The sequence below is a fragment of the Eumetopias jubatus genome, unplaced genomic scaffold (assembly GCF_037043125.1).
Source record: "Eumetopias jubatus isolate StellerSeaLion01/CBP00866 unplaced genomic scaffold, mEumJub1_p1.0 scaffold_4, whole genome shotgun sequence".
Taxonomy (NCBI): Eukaryota; Metazoa; Chordata; class Mammalia; order Carnivora; family Otariidae; genus Eumetopias; species Eumetopias jubatus.
In genome coordinates this window covers 69,033,914-69,055,109 of record NW_028274810.1, presented here as the reverse complement: position 1 = coordinate 69,055,109, position 21,196 = coordinate 69,033,914, and the positions used below count along the sequence as shown (strand labels likewise).

The 21,196-nt window shown below is 39.4% G+C and overlaps 1 protein-coding gene across 4 annotated transcripts in view; it reads right to left on the bottom strand.

Annotated features, from left to right (window-relative positions):
• Positions 1-20,891, bottom strand: part of SPATA6 (spermatogenesis associated 6) — a 144,101-nt gene extending 123,210 nt beyond the window's left edge. For 2 of the 4 annotated variants that reach the window (XM_028106932.2, XM_028106933.2), the window contains exon 1: positions 20,700-20,891. In XM_028106932.2, coding sequence (XP_027962733.1) covers positions 20,700-20,750 — 51 coding nt within the window. In that variant the 5' untranslated portion in view covers positions 20,751-20,891. The remainder of the gene's footprint in view (positions 1-20,699) is intronic. The other 2 variants (XM_088022432.1, XM_028106935.2) reach the window with 1 other exon arrangement.
• Between the last annotated feature and the right edge of the window lie 305 nt (positions 20,892-21,196).

Genomic DNA, 21,196 nt, shown 5'->3' with positions numbered 1-21,196 from the left:
CTAATCTCTCACCTCTGGCTGACCTTGAGGTTTGGGATAGTTGGAAGTGAAGGCTAAGACAGAGTTGTAAACTGCCTGCAGGGCATAGAAAATATGCCCCCAATAAGCCACAGAGATCTTCAGCAAAAACTGGGAGACTTATTGGTTCAAGACATTTAATGATATATAAATCCAGTCATTAGCAAGCCATGAAGCTAACCAAGCAGAGACTTTGGTGGCCACACATGACAAAGAATACAGACTTTAACTCAGGAAAGTAACTAAACAAACAAAAAGCAGCAGCAAACAACAAAAACAGCAAACAATAAACCCTGAGAAATAGGGGTTTACAGAGTTTCATATTATATTATTTAAAATGTTCAATTTTCAACAAAAAAAATATTACATACAAAGAAACAAGAGTATGACCCATACACAGGGGAAAATGCAGTCAATAGGACTGTCTTTGAGGAAGCCCAGAAGTTGGCCTTACTAAACAGAGACTTTAAATCACCTATTATAAAAATATGTACAAAGAACTAAGGAAACCTTGTCTAAATATCTAAAGTAAAGTATGGCAACATGGCAATAATGTCTCATCAAGGAGGGAATAGCAATAGAGGAACAGAAATTATTTTTTGAAAGAACCAAAAAGAAATTCTAGAGTTGAAAAGTACATGAAAGAAATGAAAAATTCACTAGAGAAGCTAGCAGAAGAAAGAATAAGTGAACCTGAAAATATGTCAATTGAGATTATTCAGTCTAAGGAACAGAAAGAAAAAATAAAGAAAAATGAACAGAATCTTAGAGATCTGTGGGATACCATTGAGCACAACAACATAGATATATTAGGGGCCCCAGAATAAGAGGAGAAATGGCCAGAAAGAATTTTCAAAGAAATAATGGACAAAAACTTCCATAATTTAAAGAAAAGCAATCTACATATCCAACAAGCCCAAAGAATTCCAAACCACATACATTATAATCAAACTTTCAAAAGACAAAGATGAAGAGAGAATCTTTAATGCAACACAAGAGAAGTGATTCAGCAGGTACCAAAAATCCTCAATAAGATTAACAGCTGGTTTTGCATCAGAAACATGAAGCTACAAGGAAGTGGGATGACTTATTCAAAGTGCTGAAGGAATTTCAGAATATTTGCATATTGCACTTCAATTCTTTCAAATAAGAATTCAATTTCAACAAAAATTTCCCTTCAAAAAGGAAGGAAAATTAAGATATTCTTGGATGAACAAAAACAGACAATTCATCATTAGCACAACTTCCCTACAAGATATACTAAAGAGAATCCTTCAGTTGAAATGCAAGGACACTAGACAACAACTCACATCCATGTGGGGAAAAAAAAAAGCACCAGGAAGGAAACTGCATAGACAAATATAATGACAGTATAAATTTTTTTCTCTTATTTCTCCATCCTTACTTAAAATAAAATTACAGAAAGCAGCAATTATGAAACTGTGTTGATAAGGCTTATCTGTATGAAGATGTAGTTTGTATGACAATAAAATCATTAAGAAGAGAGGGAATGGGACTAAATAGAAGCAGAAGTTTTGTGTGCTATTCAAATTAAATTGGTATTACTACATACTAGATTGTTATAAACTAAGATGTTAATTGTGAACCCCAGAACAACCACCACAAAAAAAAACTATAAAATATAGTAATAGAAACAAAGGAATTAAAATGGTACACTAGAAAACAGTTAACACAAAAGGCACTAATGCAGAAACAGAGAAACAAAAAGACATGATATGCAGAAAACAAATAGCAAAATGAAAGAGGCAAATCCTACCTTATATGTGATTACATTAAATGTAAACTGAAAATACTCCAAGCAAAGGGAGAACTTCGTAAAATGGATAAAGACTATAATCCAACCACATGTTGTCTGTAAGAGACACGCTTTAGATTCAAAGACTCAAAAGAGTTGATAGTAAAAGAATGGTAAAAATTAACTATGCAAGCAGTAACCAAAAGAAAGCTGCAATGGTTAAACTAATATCAGACAAACTAAACATTAAAACAAAAGTTGGTACTAGAAACAAAGAAGGACATTTTATGATGACACAACAATTAAAAACACATATGACATATATTTCTAGAAAACATATATGCACTTAACAGAGCTCCAAAACCCATGAAGCAAAAAAAGATAGCTATTTCTCCAAAGATAAACAAATGACCAATAAACTCATGAAAAATGTTCAATATCACTAGTCATTAGGGAAATATAAATCAAATCATAATGAGTTATCTCTTTACATCCACTAGGATGACTATAATTAAAAAGATGGACAAAAACAAGTGTTGAGGAGCATGCCAAAAAATTGGAACCCTCATAGTTTGCTGATGGAAATGTATTAAAGGCACAGTCACTGTGGAAAAGAGTTTGGCAGTTCATCAAAAAAACTAAATAGTTATTAGATTCAGCAATTCCTAAGTATATACCCAAGAGTGCTAAAAACATAGCAACCCAAGAGTATAGCAGCATTATTCTTAATAGCCTAAAAATAGATACAATCCAAATGTCCATCAACTGAAGAATGGATTAGCAAAATGTGGTATATCCATACAACGGAATATTATCTGACCATAAAAAAGAATAAAGTACTGACAGATGCTACATGAATGAACCTTACAAACATGCTAGGTGAAAGAAGCCAGACACAAAAGGCCACATATTGTATGATTCCATTTACATAAATGTCTAGAATAGGCAAAGCCATAGACCTAGAAATCCAATTAGTGGTAGCCAGGGTCTTGGGGAAGAGGGAGAATGAGGAATGGCAGCTAACAGGTATGGGATTTCTTTCTAGGGTGATGAAAATGCTCTGGAATTAGTGGTGATTGTTTTACACCTTTGTGAATATATTAAAATTCACTGAATTGTACACTTTAAATGGGTATATTTTATGTATGTGAATTATATCTTAATTTTTTTAAAAATTAAAGATTCAGGATAAAAGCAAAATGATAGAAAAAGGCATATCATACATTCATTAATCATAAGAAAGCTAGGTGACTGTCTTAATATGATATAGAGTAGACTTCAGAGAGAGAAAGATTACCAAAGTTAAAGTGAAACATTTCATATTGATTAAAAATTTGATTTATCAAGAAGATATAAGAAAATTAAATGTGTAACCAATTAATAAGATAGTATCAAATGAAGCAAAAAATTACAGTATATAACTGAATTTCAATTCTTTCCTCTTAGTAACTGATAAAATAAGCAATCAAAAGATCATTAAAAGTATAGAAAATGTAAACAACATTCAAGTAATTTGACCTAATTGACATTTATGTAATACTCCGTTCAACAAAAGAAGGATACACATTTTTCCCCAAGTGCACATGAAAACATTTATCAAGAAAGATGATACTGTGAGCCATACAAGTCTCAACAAATATAAAAGGACTGAAATCATGCAGACTATATTCTCTAACCCCATTAAACTGAAATAAATAACAGGAAAATATCTGAAAAAAAATCTAAATATTTGGAAATTAAAAACTGTATTCCTAAATCACTCATACGAGTCAGAGAAGGAATTACAAGACAAATTAAAAAATACTTTGAACTGCATGAAAATGAAAAGACAATACATAAAAATATGTGAGATATAATTAAATCACTTATAAAAGGTGTATTATAACATTAAATCTTAGAAATTCCTTTCAATTCTTTTTCTGAAGAAAAGGCATTTGACACATGTAAGCTCCATTCATGATAAAAGCTCTAGCGAACTGAGGACTGAAGGAAATTTCCTCAACTGATAAAGAATATCTACGAAAAAGCCTGAATTTGATGTCATACATAATGTTGAAAGACTGGATGCTTCCCCAATATCAGCAAAAAGGTCAGTATGTCCATGCTCAACACTTGTATTCAACAATGTACTATATAGGTCCTGGCCAGTGCAAAAGGACAAGAAAAAGAAATTTGAAAAATAAAAGAAATAAAGGTGTACAGATTGAAAAGAAGTAAAACTGAATATCTGTAGACAACCTAACTGTAGTCTACACTCTACAAATATGCTACTAGAAATAAGGAAAGAATCTGATGTCACAGGATATAAATTCAATATGCAAAGACCAATGTTATTTCTCTATACCAGCAATAACACTTATAAAATGAAATTTTTTAAATACCATTTACAATAGCATTGGCTCCATCGCGCAATGGATAGCGCACTGGACTTCTAATACAATAGCATTAAAACCTGAAGTATGTAGTACTTACATATAAATTTAACAAAATATGTGTGAGGCATGTCTACTGAAAACAATAAACACTTCTGAAAGAAACTGAAGGTCCAGATAGATGTAAAAATGTACCAGGTTCATGGACTGAAAGACTCAATACTGTTAAGTAAGATATCAATTCTCCCAAAACTGGTCTATAATTTCAGTGCAATCCCAAGAGCTAAGAAAAGCAACAGAACTGACAATCCAGAGATAAATTCACTTCAAATGAAAATTAAAGTAATTTGTACAATCTGAAAACAATTTTATTAGCTACTTATTAAATACTTATTATAGCTACTTATTAAAATAAGTAGCTAGGATCTTTCATCTAAGCAGGGGGGGATATTCCATAAAAAACCAAAAACTATAAAATTGAAACAGAGAAAGAAAATATTCAGATGTTTAATAAGAGAGACTAGGGGGCGGCTGGCTATCTCAGTCAGTACAGCATGCAACTCTAGATCTTGGGGTGGTGAGTTCAAGCCCTACATTGGGGGTAAAGATTACTTAAAAAAAATAAAAAAAATGAAAAACAAAACATTAATAAATTAATAAATATAAAGACAAACTATATGAGAATCCTGGAATATATAGTCAATGAAGTTAAAACTCTCAATATAGGAGGTTTTTTTTTTAGGATTTTATTTATTTATTTGAGAGAGGGAGCAGGAGAGAGAGTGAACACGGGAAGGAGCAGAGGGAGAGGGAGAAGCAGGCTCCACATCGAGCAGCAGTCCAATGTAAGGCTCGATCCCAGGACCCTAGGATCATGACCTGGGCTGAAGGCAGACACTTAACCAACTGAGCCACCTAGGTATCCCTGGGGCCTTTTTTTGAGATAGAGAGAGCATGTGCACATCTATGAGCAGGAGGAGGGGCAGACGGAGGGGAGAGAAGGAATCTCAAGCAGGTTCCTCACTCAGTGCAGACAGAGCCCTACAAGGGGCTTGATCTCATGACCTGAGCTGAAATTAAGAGTTGGATGCTTAGGAGTAGAGGCAAGATGGTGGAGGAGTAGGAGATCTGGATTTCATCTGGTCTCAGGAATTCAGCTGAATAGGGATCAAACCATTCTGAACACCTACGAACTCAAGAGGAGATCGAAGAAAAGAATAGCAACAACTCTCTGAACAGAAAAGCGACCACTTACTGGAAGGTAGGATGTGCGGAGAAGTGAATCCGAGGCGATATTCGGGAGGATAGATGGCAGAGGAGGGGGCCTCCGTTGGCCACTTCTGGCAAGTGATAGAGCCCCGGAGCACAAAATCGGAACTTTAGAAGTGGGCTCCACTGAGGGACGTCGCTCCAGTGGCTAAGCAGGGGGTGGAACCCTCACAGGACAGTGTGGTCTCAAGACCCTCGGGGTCACAGAAAGACCGGGGGTGCCTGAGTGCGGCAGAGCTCCCAGGTATCAGAGCGGGGGAGCCGGCTGCAGAGACGGAGCTGAGGTGCGGGCTCTCAGCTCGGGGTTGCCATAATCCGTGACCCGTGGCCCAGTCGGGCCACTGCTCCTCCAGCAGGGACCCAACAAGCGGCAGAGCCGGGGAGACTCCCCTTCCTCCCCCGGGGCGGAGCAGCACAGGAGCACACCACAGGGAACTGCTGGGTTTGGAGACTCCACACCAAGTTGGGTGCCAGAGATAGAAATGCTCGGTCACAGGCCGGGTGATCACGGAGTGTGGCCGGAGACTGGGGAGACGGGAGTGATTGACTGCTTTTCTCTGGGGGCACACTGAGGAGCGGGGCCCCGCGTTCTCGGCTCCTCTGGGGTGGAGATTGGGAGGCCGCCATTTTCACTCTTGTCCTCCAAAGCTGTACGGAAAGTTTGCAGGGAACAAAAGCTCCCAAGAGCAAACCCGAGCAGATTACTTAGCCCGACCGGGCAAGGGCGGGGCAATTCCACATCCGGCAAAGACATTTGGGAACCATGGCAACAGGCCCCTCCTCCAGAAGATCAGCACGAACAGCCAGCCAAGACCAAATTTACCGATCAATGAGAACAGGAAAACTCCAGCGCTAGGGGAATACTGCACATAGAATTCATGGCTTTTTTTATGATGATTCATTAGTCTTTCAAAGTTAATTTTTTTAACTGTTTTTTTTAATTTTTCTTTTTCCCTTTTTCAACCAACATCTTATCACCCCTTTTTTAAAAAAAACATTTTTATTTTTCATTTTTAGAGTCATATTCTATCCCTTCATAGTAGTTACCCTTATTTTTGGCATATATATATAAGTTGTTGTCTCTTTAAAACTTTGAGATATAATTTCTTCTAACATATCAAAATATACACTAAATCTCTAGTGTATGCCTTTGTTCTGGTCTCCTGCCTGATCACATTCTCTCCCCCCCTTTTTTTTCTTTCTTTCTTTTTTTTTTTAATCCTCTTCTTTCTTTTTTCAAGCACCTTATCAAATTCCTTTTTTTAATTTTCATCTTTACAGTCATATTCCATCCCTTCATTGTATCAACCCTTATTTGTACATATATAAGTTTTTCTTTCTTTAAAATTTTAGGAGGCACTTTCTTTTAGCAGACCAAAATACACCCAAAATCTAGTATGTGGCACTGATCTATGCACTAGCCTGATCATATTTGATCATATTCTGTTTTTTTGTTTTGTTTTGTTTTGGTCTGTGTGTGTTTGTCTTTATCCTTTTCTTTTTCTTTCTTTTTTCTTTTTTTCTCTTTCTTTTCCCCTGGTTTCATGTCTTTTCTGATTTGTTTAGAGTATATTTTAGGGGAAATTGTTAACCTGTTAGCATTTTGTTCTCTCATTCATCTAGTCTCCTCTGGACAAAATGACAAGATGAAAAAAAATCACCTCAACAAAAAGAACAAGAGGTAGTACCATCTGCCAGGGACCTACTCAATACGGACATTAGTACGATGTCGGACCTAGAGTTCAAAATCATGATTTTAAAGGTACTAGCTGGGTTTGAAAAAAGCATGGAAGTTATTAGAGACACCCTTCCTGGACAAATAAAAGAACTAAAATCTAACCAAGTCGAAATCAAAAAGGCTATTAATGAGGTGCAATCAAAAATGGGGGCACTAACTGCTAGGATAAATGAGGCAGAAGAGAGAATTGGTGATATAGAAGACCAAATGATGGAAAATAAAGAAGCTGAGAAAAAGATAAACAACTACTGGATCACGAGGGCAGAATTCAAGAGATAAGCAATACGGTAAGACAAAACAACATTAGAATAATTGGGATCCCAGAAGAAGAAGAAAGAGAGAGAGAGGGGCAGAAGGTATACTGGAGCAAATTATAGCAGAGAACTTCCCTAATGTGGGGAAGGAAACAGGCATCAAAATCCAGGAGGCACAGAGAACCCCTCTCAAAATCAATAAAAACAGGTCAACACCCCGACTTCTAATAGTAAAACCTACGAGTCTCAGAGACAAAGAGAAAATCTTGAAAGCAGCTCGAGAGAAGAGATATGTAACCTATAATGGTAGAAACATTAGACTGGTAACAGACCTATCCACAGAGACCTGGCAGGCCAGAAAGGACTGGCATGATATCTTCAGAGCACTAAACGAGAAAAACATGCAGCCAAGAATACTATATCCAGCTAGGCTGTCATTGAAAATAGAAGGAGAGATGAAAGCTTCCAGGACAAACAAAAATTAAGGAATTTGCAAACATGAAACCAGCCCTCCAAGAAATATTGAAAGGGGTCCTCTAAGCAAAAAGAGAGCCTAAAAACAGCATAGACCAGAAAGGAACACAGACAATATACAGTAACAGTCACCTTACAGGCAATACAATGGCACTAAATTCGTATCTTTCAATACTTATCCTGAATGTAAATGGGCTAAATGCCCATCAAAAGACACAGGCTATCAGACTGGATTAAAAAACAAGACGCATGAATATGCTGTTTGCAAGAGACTCATTTTAGACCCAAAGACACCCCCACATTGAAAGTGAGGGGGTGGAAAACCATTTACCATGCTCATGGACACCAAAAGAAAGCTGGGGTGGCAATCCTTGTATCAGACAAATTAGATTTTAAAACAAAGACTGTAATAAGAGATGAGGAAAGACACTATATCCTACTTCAAGGGTCTATCCAACTAGAAGATCTAACAATTGTAAATATCTATGCCCCTAACATGGGAGCAGCCAATTATATAAGGCAATTAATAAGAAAAGCAAAGAAACACATTGACAACAATACAATGATAGTGGGGGACTTTAACACCCCCCTGACTGAAATGGACAGATCATCTAAGCAAAAGATCAACAAGGAAATAAAGACTTTAAATGACACACTGGACCAAATGGACTTCACAGACATATTCAGAACATTCCATCCCAAAGCAACGGAATACACATTCTTCTCTAGTGCCCATGGAACATTCTGCAGAATAGATCACATCCTAGGTCACAAATCAGGTCTCAACCGGTACCAAAAGACTGGGATTATTCCCTGCATATTTTCACACAACAATGTTTTGAAACTAGAACTCAATCACAAGAGGAAACTCGGAAAGAACTCAAATACTTGGAGGGTAAAGAGCATCCTACTAAACAACGAATGGGTCAACCAAGAAATTAAAGAATTAAAAAAATTCATGGAAACCAATGAAAATGAAAACACAACTGTTCAAAATCTTTGGGATGCAGCAAAGGCAGTCCTAAGATGAAAGTATATAGCAATACAAGCTTTCTCAAGAAAGAAGAAAGGTCTCAAATACAAAACCTAACCCTACACCTAAAGGAGCTAGAGAAAGAACAGCAAATAAAGCCTAAACCCAGCAGGAGAAGAGAAATAATAAAGATCAGAGGGGAAATCAATGAAATAGAAACCAAAAGAACAGTAGAACAGATCAACAAAACTAGGAGCTGGTTCTTTGAAAGAATTCACAAGATTGATAAACCCCTGGCCAGACTTATCAAAAAGAAAAGAGAAATGACCCAAATCAACAAAATCATGAATGAAAGAGGAGAGATCACAACCAACACCAAAGAAATACAAACAATTATAAGAACATATTATGAGCAACTCTATGCCAGCAAATTAGATAACCTGGAAGAAATGGATGCTTTCCTAGAGATGTATCAACTACCAAAATTGAACCAGGAAGAAATAGAAAACCTGAACAGACCTATAACCACTAAGGAAATTGAAGCAGTCATCAAAAATCTCCCAAAAAACAAAAGCCCAGGGCCAGATGGCTTCCCAGGGGAATTCTACCAAACATTTAAAGAAGAATTAATACCTATTCTCCTGAAACTGTTCCAAAAAATAGAAATGGAAGGAAAACTTCCAAACTCATTTTATGAGGCCACCATTACCTTGATCCCAAACCCAGACAAAGGCACCATCAAAAAGGAGAATTACAGACCAATATCCTTGATGAACATGGATGCAAAAATTCTCACCAAAAATCCTAGCCAATAGGATCCAACAGTACATTAAAAGGATTATTCACCATGACCAAATGGGATTTATCCCTGGGCTGCAAGGTTGGTTCAACATCCGCAAATCAATCAACGTGATACAATATATTAACAAAAGAAAGAACAAGAATCATATGATCCTCTCAATAGATGCAGAAAAAGCATTTGACAAAGTACAGCATCCTTTCTTGATCAAAACTCTTCAGAGTATAGGAATAGAGGGTACATACCTCAATATCATAAAAGCCATCTATGAAAAACCTACAGTGAATATCATTATCAATGGGGAAAAGCTGAGAGCTTTTCCCCTAAGGTCAGGAACGCGGCAGGGATGTCCACTATCACCACTGCTATTCAACGTAGTATTAGAAGTCCTAGCCACGGCAATCAGACAACAAAAAGAAATGAAAGGCATCCAAATCGGCAAAGAGGAAGTCAAACTCTCACTCTTTGCAGATGATATGATACTTTATGTGGAAAACCCAAAAGACTCCACCCCAAAACTGCTAGAACTCATACAGGAATTCAGTAAAGTCACAGGATATAAAATCAATGCACAGAAATCAGTGGCATTCCTATACACCAACAACAAGACAGAAGAGAGACAAATTAAGGAGTCGATCCCATTTACAATTGCACCCAAAACCATAAGATACCTAGCAATAAATCTAACCAAAGAGGCAAAGGATCTGTACTCAGAAAACTATAAAATACTCATGAAAGAAATTGAGGAAGACACACAGAAATGGAAAAATGTTCCATGCTCATGGATTGGAAGAACAAACATTGTGAAGATGTCAATGCTACCTAGAGCAATCTACACATTCAATGCAATCCCCATCAAAATACCATCCACTTTTTTCAAAGAAATGGAACAAATAATCCTAAAATTTGTATGGAAACAGAAGAGACCCCGAATAGCCAGAGGAATCTTGAAAAAGAAAAGCAAAGCTGGCGGCATCACAATTCCGGACTTCCAGCTCTATTACAAAGCTGCCATCAGCAAGACAGTATGGTACTGGCACAAAAACAGACACATAGATCAATGGAACAGAACAGAGAGCCCAGAAATGGACCCTCAACTCTATGGTCAACTCATCTTCGACAAAGCAGGAAAGAATGTCCAATGGCAAAAAGACAGTCTCTTCAACAAATGGTGTTGGGAAAATTGGACAGCCACATGCAGAAGAATGAAACTGGATCATTTCCTTACACCACACACAAAAATAGACTCCAAATGGTTGGAAGACCTCAGGAGTCCATCAAAATCCTAAAGGAGAACCCAGGCAGCAACCTCTTCGACCTCAGCCGCAGCAACTTCTACCTAGAAACATTGCCAAAGGCAAGGGAAGCAAGGGCAAAAATGAACTATTGGGACTTCATCAAGATAAAAAGCTTTTGCACAGCAAAAGAAACAGTCCACAAAACCAAAAGACAACCGACAGAATGGGAGAAAATATTTGCAAATGACATCTCAGATAAAGGGCTAGTATCCAAAATCTATGAAGAACTTATCAAACGCAACACCCAAAGAACAAATAATCCAATCAAGAAATGGACAGAAGACATGAACAGACATTTTTCCAAAGAAGACATCCAAATGGCCAACAGACACACGAAAAAGTGCTCAACATCGCTCGGCATCAGGGAAATCCAAATCAAAACCTCAATGAGATACCACCTCACACCCGTCAGAACGGCTAAAATTAACAAGTCAGGAAACGACAGATGTTGGCGGCGATGTGGAGAAAGGGGAACCCTCCTACACTGCTGGTGGGAATGCAAGCTGGTGCAGCCACTCTGGAAAACAGTATGGAGGTTCCCCAAACAGTTGAAAATAGAGCTACCATACGATCCAGCAATTGCACCACTGGGTATTTACCCCAAAGATACAAATGTAGGGATCCAAAGGGGTACATGCACCCCAATGTTTATAGCAGCAATGTCCACAATAGGCATACTGTGGAAAGAGCCAAGATGTCCATCGACAGATGAATGGATGAAGAAGATGTGGTATATATACACAATGGAATATTATGCAGCCATCAAAAGGAATGAGATCTTGCCATTTGCAATGACGTGGATGGAACTGAAGGGTGTTATGCTGAGTGAAATAAGTCAATCAGAGAAAGACATGTATCATATGACCTCACTGATATGAGGAATTCTTAATCTCAGGAAACAAACTGAGGGTTGCTGGAGTGGTGGGGGGGTGGGATGGATGGGGTGGCTGGGAGATAGAGATTGGGGAGGGTATGTGCTATGGTGAGCGCTGTGAATTGTGCGAGATGGTTGAATCACAGATCTGTCAATATACTCCTAGAGTCAATATTACATTAGGTTGAACTATATGAAATCGCTGTGGCTTTTCTTTTTTTAAGTCAAAAAATAATCCATTGTCAGCAAATTCATAAGATTCAATCTAATACTTACTGGTGAAACCTCAGAAGAACAACTTAAATTAAAAATAAAGAGACAAGTATATCTACTATTATTCCTAATGTTTATATCAGAGATTCTACTCAATAGATATACAATAAAGGAAAGAAAAGAAAACAAACAAACAAAAAAGACACTGTACAGGAAAAGTCAAACCATCTTTATCTGTAAACAACATAATTTTCCACATAGAAAACCCAAATAATGACTAGAACTAATGTGAGATTTCAGCAATGTGCTGAATTCAAAATGTGCCAAAAGACATACAAGAATATTCATATTCATGGGGGGGCGCCTGGGTGACTCAGTGGGTTAAGCATCTGCCTTCGGCTCAGGTCATGATCAAGTCCTGGGATCAAGCCCCACGTTGGGCTCCCTGCTCAGCAGGGAGCCTGCTTTTCTTTCTCCCTCTGCTGCTGCTCCCCCTGCTTGTGCTCTCACTCTGCCAAATAAATAAAATCTGTTTTTTTTTTTTTAAAAAAAAAAAGAATATTCATAGGACTACAATTTGTAATAGCCCCAAGCTGGGAAAAGTGAAAATGTCCATCAACAGTAGAATGGATACAAAAGAACTGAATCGGCAGTTTTCCAGGAAAGGCATACAGATGGCTAACAGGTACATGAAAAGGTGGTCAACATCACTGATCATCAAAGAAACACAAATCAAAATCACAGTGAGATATCACCTCACAACTGTCATGATGGCTATTACCAAAAAGACAAAAATTCTAAGTGTTGGCAAGGGTGTGGAGGAAAGGAAATCCTACTGCACTATGGATGGGAATGTAAACTGAGCACAGCAACTGTGGAAAACAGTATGGAAGCTCCTCAAAATGACTACCATATGATCCAGCAATCCCACTTCTGGGTATATATCCAAAGGAATTGAAAAAAGGATCTCGTAGAGATGTCTGTACCCCGATGTTCACTGCAGTATTACTCACAATAGCCAAGATACGGAAAACCTAACTGTCCATGAATGCACGCATGCATAAAGATGTGAGAAGATGTGAGATTATACATATATCACCTATTAGCTATGAGAAAGCAGGAAACCCTTCTCTGATTTGAGACCATCTGGATGGGCCTCGCGGGCATTATGCTATGTGAAGGAAGCCAGAGAAAGTCAAATACTGTATGATACCCCTATATGTTGAATCTTTTCAAAAAAGACAAACTCAGAGAAGCAGAGTAGTGGTAGTTACCCGGGACTGGGGGATAGAGGGAAAATGGGGAGATATTAGTCAAAGGATACAATCTTCTAGTTGTAAGATTGACAAGTCTGGGGATCTGATGTACAACATGGTGATTATAGCTAATACAGTCTTATATACTTGATGTCGCTAAGAGAATAGAACTTAAATGTCTTCACCACAAAAAAGAAATGATAACTGTGTGACGGGACGGAGGTAGTAGCTAATACTATAGCAGTAATCATTCTGCAATTTATAAATGTATCAAATTAACATGTTGTACACCTCAAATTTACACAATGTTATGTGTCAATTATAGCTCAATAAAGCTGGGGAGAACAAACCCAACAGAATGATAAAGAACTATTATCTTACAAGATGACAGGGATGAATTCTCACAAAGAAATTAGACATGAAAAAGTTCATATGGGGGCGCCTGAGTGGCTCAGTCGTTAGGCGTCTGCCTTCGGCTCAGGTCGTGATCCCGGGGTCCTGGGATCGAGCCCCGCGTCGGGCTCCCTGCTCGGCGGGAGGCCTGCTTCTCCCTCTCCCACTCCCCCTAACTTGTGTTTCCTCTCTCGCTGTGTCTCTGTCAAATAAATGAATAAAATCTTTAAAAAAAAAAATAAAAAATAAATAAAAAGTTCATATGGTGGAGAAAGAGACAGGTTTCACAAATTCAAATTATATCGTGATAGAAGTCCTGATAGCAGTTACCTTTGGGACAGGGGGCACAAAAGGAGTGGCTGGGCGGGATGGAGCACAAAAGCACAAGAGGGGTACTGATGTTCTAATTATGGATCCAGGTGGTGATTACACGCTTAGGATTTGTGAATATACTTGCTGAAGATACAGTTCTATAAAGAGTTAATTTAAATCAATAGCATTCTTTGTTTACCAGTGAGAAAGAAAAGAAAAGAAAGAAAAAGGTATTTGCTACAGACAGCAAAAACAAAGTGAAAAGCTAAGGTTCAACTAGATCGTTGAAATTTACATTACATATAACTGATAGGTTAGTATCCAAGATATATTCAACAAGAAGGAAAAAAACCTCTGGAATTCCTAGGGGCAAAGGATATAAACTGGCTATTCACAGAAAATGAAACCTCTTGGATTAGAGGTTGGAGTTATACAGCCACAAACAAGAAATGCCTGGAGCCATCAGAAAACAAAGAACAAGGAGGGCTCCCAATCCCACTCCTCCCATCCTCCCCCCCCACCCCCCTCCAGAGCTTTCTAAACGAGTGTTGCCCTACTGAACTTTTATTTTGGACTTCTGCACTCCAGAAATACAAGGGAATAAATTTCTGTTGTCTTAAGACATCAAGTTTGTGGAAGTTTGTTACAGAAGCCCTATGAAACTAACACAATTGCCTGAGCCTCAGCAGTTCCATTTCTAAATCTAGTGCCTGGAACACTGGGTCTGTATGCTATAAGATCTAAAAACCCTCCTTTACAACAGATAGTTTGCAATTTACCTACACATGTGACTAAACACTAAACCAATGCCCTGAAAGAAAGAAAAAAAAGAAACAAACAAAAACCCAGACATAATTTATAATAAAAGATCTATTTCTATATGTAAATGCTTTGGCAGGACTAAGCTAGAAGATATAATATCTGCACCTATACACGGAATCTACGTAAAATGGACAGTTTCTAAAGCAGAATGACAGGTGCTCATACTGGCAATTTGAACGCAAACAGTGCTGTCATTGGTGCCATGATTTTCCAAAAAAGTAAACTCCTAGCAGAGTTTCAAACAAAACAAAGTATACTCTTTCCTCAATTTACATTGTAATTGTATCCCTAGAAAAGTCACTGTATTTTACCACCTTGCAAAATAAAAAAAAAAAGATTCTGTGTTTATACATAAAACAGATTCTTAACCTCTAATAATTATACACAGGTTTTCATCTACATATTCAGTAGGACATTCAAGTCATGCAGACTAGACAATTAACACCAAGAGGACCACCCCCAAACACTAAGGTAAACAAAGGTGGCCCAACAAATTTCACTGGCATTTAAAAGTCTGTCAATAAAAGAATATAAATTAATCACTATTATAAAAATAAACAGTATTATATAGTAATTAAGGAAATGAACTTGATCTGCAAGAATCAACACTGACAAATTTTGAAAACTGAACTGGAAAAAACAGGTATGCAGGATACATAGAGTAAAATACCCTTTGTGTAAAGTTTTAAAATAATATAAGTAGCGCATAGACATACACAAATAAATAGTAAAAGTACAAAACCAGAATGAAAATAAACACTCCAACTTCAAAATATTGATTACCTTACCTCTAGGAAGGGAAGGAGAAAAACTGGGGTCAGGAAGGTGTACAAAGGGGCGTTAACTATAGTGGTACCATTTTCTTTCTTTTTTTTTTTAAGATTTTATTTATTTATTTGACAGAGAGACACAGCGAGCGAGAGAGAGAACACAAGCGGGGGAGTGGGAGAGGGAGAAGCAGGCTTCATGCTGAGCAGGGAGCCTGCCCGATGTGGGGGCTCGATCCCACATGGCCTGAGCCGAAGGCAGACGCCTAATGACTGAGCCACCCAGGCATCTCCATTTTATTTCTTAAAAACAAAATCGGCAGCAAACATGTAAAATGTAGCATTTGTTAATCAGAGTGTGGGGAAGGTGGAATCAGAGTATTCAGTTTTTTTTCTCTAAGTTTCAAGTATTTTTTTAGTTAAAGTTTTTAAAAGTTTATATTCCAAGGAAATTCACCACCAACTGTAGCACAATTGTGAGACATCACTCCACAGAAAGCTGGATAAGGATCACAAATGTTTAGATGAGTAGTGATCAAAAAGGACCCAGATCTGTTTGCCCCAATGTTATCAATAATTTGCTGAGGTAATGAGGTAAAGGGAGTATAGAGAAGAAAAACCAGGAATATATGTCTAAACTAACCCCAAACTGACACTATTCAGGTAAGGCAAATTGGCTGGTTTCATTGCCCAGGCACTGGGCTTTATTTTTCTCTCTTCAATTTCTTCCATTCTCCCAAAAAATCTCATGAAAACCGAACTACTAATTAACAGAAAGAAGGTAGAGAGAAGCAGCAGCAAAAATACTTTTTCATATCATAGATAAGATGTATCAACTATTGGGCGCCTGGGTGGCTCAGTTGGTTAAGCGACTGCCTTCAGCTCAGGTCATGATCCTGGAGTCCCGGGATCAAGTCCCACATCGGGCTTCCTGCTCGGCGGGGAGTCTGCTTCTCCCTCTGACCGTCTTCCCTCTCGTGCTCTCTATCGCTCATTCTCTCTCTCTCAAATAAATAAAATCTTAAAAAAAAAAGATGTATCAACTATTAAAAGTGTAAGTGGTGGGGCGCCTGGGTGGCTCAGTCGGTTAAGCAGCTGCCCTCGGCTCAGGTCATGATCCCAGGGTCCTGGGATCGAGCCCCACATCCAGGGAGCCTCCTTCTCCCTCTCCCTCTGCCTGCCTGCCTGCCTGCCTACTTGTGATCTCTCTCTCTCTCTGTCAAATAAATAAATAAAATCTTTAAAAAAAAAAGTAAAAGTGTAAGTGGTAGGAAATGTAATTCTTTTGATGCTCTTGAAAAACAAGTTACTTGGCCTATTATATCATTCTCCAAAGATTCATTGAGAAAAGTCACACTTTCTTCCTAGCAATATATTTTCTCTCAAGTCATATGGCTCTGTGGAGCAACACAAAATGTTGTGTTATACACTAAGACCTTTCATGTTTACTAGGTTTTTGCTCTCATATTATCACAGTATTAAACATGAGATTACTACCAATACAAGACTGCAGCAAAAAATAATCATGGAGGGGGTGGGGGTAAAGGAGGATGGAGTGTCACACTTTCAACAGGCACAAAGAGATAAAACATCTCATTTCCAGTTAATGGGAATTAGGAAAAATTAAATGTCACCACAAAGGGAAAAAAATTCAGGCAATAATACGAAATGGGATATTCTATATCTGGATGTGGTCTCTTCAAAAGGTAATATACACAGAACGATTTTTACAAGAATGAATGTCCATAGTAGCTTTATTCAGGACCACCACCACCTGGTAACAACCCAAATGGCTACAGAATGGCTACAAATGTTGTCATATACACATACAATATAAAGGAACTGATACACACAGTAACATGGATGACTCTCAAAAATATGCTGAGCAAATGAAGCCAGACACAAAATTTACATACTACATGGTTCCATTTAATATGAAATTCACATACTGGCAAACTAATCTATAGTAATAGAAATCAGAATAGTAGTTCCCTCTGCATGGGGCTTGACGGGGGCACAAGGGAATTTCCTAGGGTGATAGAAGTGTGCTAAATTTTGACCTAAGCAATGATTACATGAGTGTATGAATTTATCTAAATACACTGGGGGGCTGGGGGAGGAAGGAAAGATCATGGGAATGAAAAAGTAGAGCAACTCTATATTAAAATGGACTAAAAAGACCTAACAACAAAATGCAACATGTAAACCTTGATTGGATCCTGGTTTTAAAAAATTAACTATGCAAGTTATTTATGTGACAACTGGGAAGACTTGAATGTGCACTAGATATTAACAAATTGTCACTCATGATCTTAAGTGTATTAACAGTATGGTGGTTATGCAGAACAATGTCCTTATTTTCAGAAGATGTATGTTGAAGTATTTAGGAGTGGCGTAATATGATACCAACAATTTACTTCCAAATTTTCAGCAAAAAAGCCACATTTATTTTGTACATACACATATACTTATGTACGGATAAATCAAATTAATGTACATAGTTCGTGGGATATAGTCATTCATTGTACTATTCTTCCAACTACTCTGTATGTTTGAAAAATGTCAATAAAAGTTGGAAAATAAAGATGCCAACTTTTTATAGATACAGAGATAAACTGAAGAAAAACAGCTTTAGTACAGAATAGTTTATATGCTACCTACTATATAAGAAAGGAAGCAAAGAACAAATATATGTGAGGGGAATGGTGTGTATATGTATCTATTTGGTTATTACAAAATGAAATACTAGAATAACAATTCAGAAACCAATAAAAATGATTACCTACAGCAGATGAGTAAGGATGGGAAATAAGTTTGAGGGCTGGATGTGAGACTGCTCTCAGTATAACATTTTGTAGGTTTTGACTTTTATACCATGTAAACATAAAAAATTAAATTGAAAAGAAAAAACTAAAATTTAAAAGATGTTAAAAGTATCTACGGTCATATAATTCATCTCTTCAATCAAGGCCAAATTAATCAAGCTTGCTTAACTTGTATGGTTGCTGATGGTCTTTTTTGCTCCTTCTCAGCATCAGAGCCATTTAACAGGCCTTTTGCTGGTCAGAAAACGTAGCATCTTGTTGCGGATCTGCCCCTAAATAATTGTGCAACCCTAAATAAATAACTAGCCATGCTAAGCCTCAACTGTAAAACAGAATTAAATTTAATGATATCTAAGATGCTTAGAAATGTAAAATTCTGTGACTCAGGTGTTTGTTGAAAAAAGTTAAACAGGAATGTTTCCACCTGCATAATTTCTTCAGCTTCAATGAACACAAAGCTCCATTATACTAAATTCACTTTCTGCAGTACAATCAGCACTGAGGAAGAGAGGTACTGAAATCAAAAGTATTTTTGCAGCTCCTTCGGGCTGAAATCAGTTACAACAAAGCACTTCCTCTTGAAGATCCTATTGGCAGAGGAGGCCGCTGCGGCCAGTAACAAAGTCTGGTGAGGAGTTTTACTAACTGCTCCAGGCCAAGCCGTTAAGGAAGCTTCGTGTATTCTTTTGCTAAAGGAATCTTACTTTACAAAGAAGTTGCTAATCTTTGGCAGCTGTGGGATAAAAACATCCGAAGCTAGGGCTGTAGTTTCCCACACAGCAGAGTAAAATCTCTGTGGGTTTAGAGATAAACCAAGAGTGCCAGAAATATTCTTCCCTTCCACTCTGCCTCACACTCTGCCTTACCCAGCCTTGCCTTCTTTAAGACCTAACAAAAGATCTAGAACTGTCTTGTAACTTCCCTGGAGGTAACTCGGACTCTGTTACTGTGGCCTCATTCTAATTTGAGGAAGGACAGCCAGGAAAGCAGGGGATGGCCAAGGGTGGGTTAAGTGGACAGAGAAGCCATGCCTGCAGGAAGAAGTGGGGAGGGCTTCTTGCTGCAGCACTCAGAGGCGTGGTGTTGGACACATGAGTACCCTCTCACATACATACCTGCCCCAGTTTTGCTGGGAGCTCAGAGTTGAGAGGTAAGAGGGCTTAGGGGAGGTGGAAGGAGAGAAAAGGGTCTGAATGGGGAATTTTGATTCCAAACTGCTGGCACGTCTGAAATGGGAGTATGGAAAGGTTCTCCGGGGATTCCTGTAGAAGAAACAAGCTGGAGCTTTCGTCCCCCCAAGACAAGAATGAGAAGGTTCTGTAAAAGTGAAGAGGAGGGGGTTTAAAAACCCTTGGAAGGGTCTTCTGAGACGATTAAGAGGGATGGAGATTTCTTATACCATGGAGAAGTCCAACCTCTTTCACTTATGGAAGGGCATGGGGGTTCAGTGCCTCAACTGGATCTCCACAGCAGGTTTGGGGACAGGATCCTCTTGAGTAAGTCTGGAGAGTGACTGTGGGTGGGGTTGCTGGTCCTCTCCAGCAAGTTCAGAGAATGAGTAGTTTCTCTGTAAAAGTCGGTGCTTTTGTTGGAGTGACAATAAGGATAAGGGATCCCTCACACCTCAGGGAGGGTCTGGGGATTGGAGGGACCTGAAATGGTTTCTGAGGGGTTGGCCCTGGGGGGAGATGGCAAGGTGCTTTGTGCAATGCTGACACAATTTGGTTGCTGGGTGTGAGTATCCCACATTGAAGACTGAGAGTAAAGGCTCCTTCACCAATCAGAAGCTTGGAAATTTGTCTAAAAGAATCTGCCTGCAGTGATTTGGGAAGAAAAGTCCCCCTTGACGACCAGAGAGAAATGGGGTTCTCTAAGAGAACTCTCTAAGAGAACAAGAGCAGAGAAGAGGAATTTAAAGAGAAGCTCCCCATCCCAATTGACTGGAAAGTTAGGGGCAGGAGAGGAGGGGCTTTCTGAAGTGGTTTGGAAATGATCTGAAGGAACCCAAACTGGAAGCTGGGCTAGAGCGAGAAGAGCCGAGGAGTGGGGCCGGGGTGGGGGCAGACAGAGCTCTGCGTGGCTGGAGTGGGAGGGCCTTCAGGATTTTGAAGTGGGAAGAGACAGAGGTGACAAGGGTCAAGACTCCCGAGGGATGATTCGGAGGGTTAAAGGAGTTTTTGAAGTGACTCGGGGTTCAAGGAGGTGAACGAGGGAGGCGTCCCCGAGTAAATGCCGGAGGCTCGCAGATACCCAGGCGCGGGGGTGGGGGGCACGACCGGTACTCACAGAGCGGATCTCCAGCGCCAGGGCGCATTGCAGCGCCTTCACCTTCGGCATCCGCGCGGGGTGGGGCGGCGGGGAGGGACCCCGGCCGCGGGCCCGAGTGAGACGAGGAGACGCGGGGCGGGGCGGGGACGGGGAGGAGACGAGGTGGCGGCGGCGGTGGCAGCTGTGGCCCCCAGGCCGGGGCCCGCGGTCCAGCCTGGGTCCCGCCCGAGCAGCAGCTTTGCGCGGGGCGCGGACTCGTTGTCATGGCAGCCAGGAGGGGCGGGGCCGGAAGAGAGGCGGGGCGGGGAAGCGCCAGAGCCGCCACTCCAGGGCTAGAGGTAGGGGGCGGGGCTCGGCGAACGCCAGAGGCGGGGCCACGCGAGGAGGCGTGGCTTCCGGAGGAGCGGGATGGGGCGGGGCAGTTCTTCTGTGACATCAAACCGTGGGCTCAAAGCCAGACAAAGGAGAGAATAGCTAGCTGTTTGTGTAGTGGGACAGTGCCCAGGTCAGGCAGT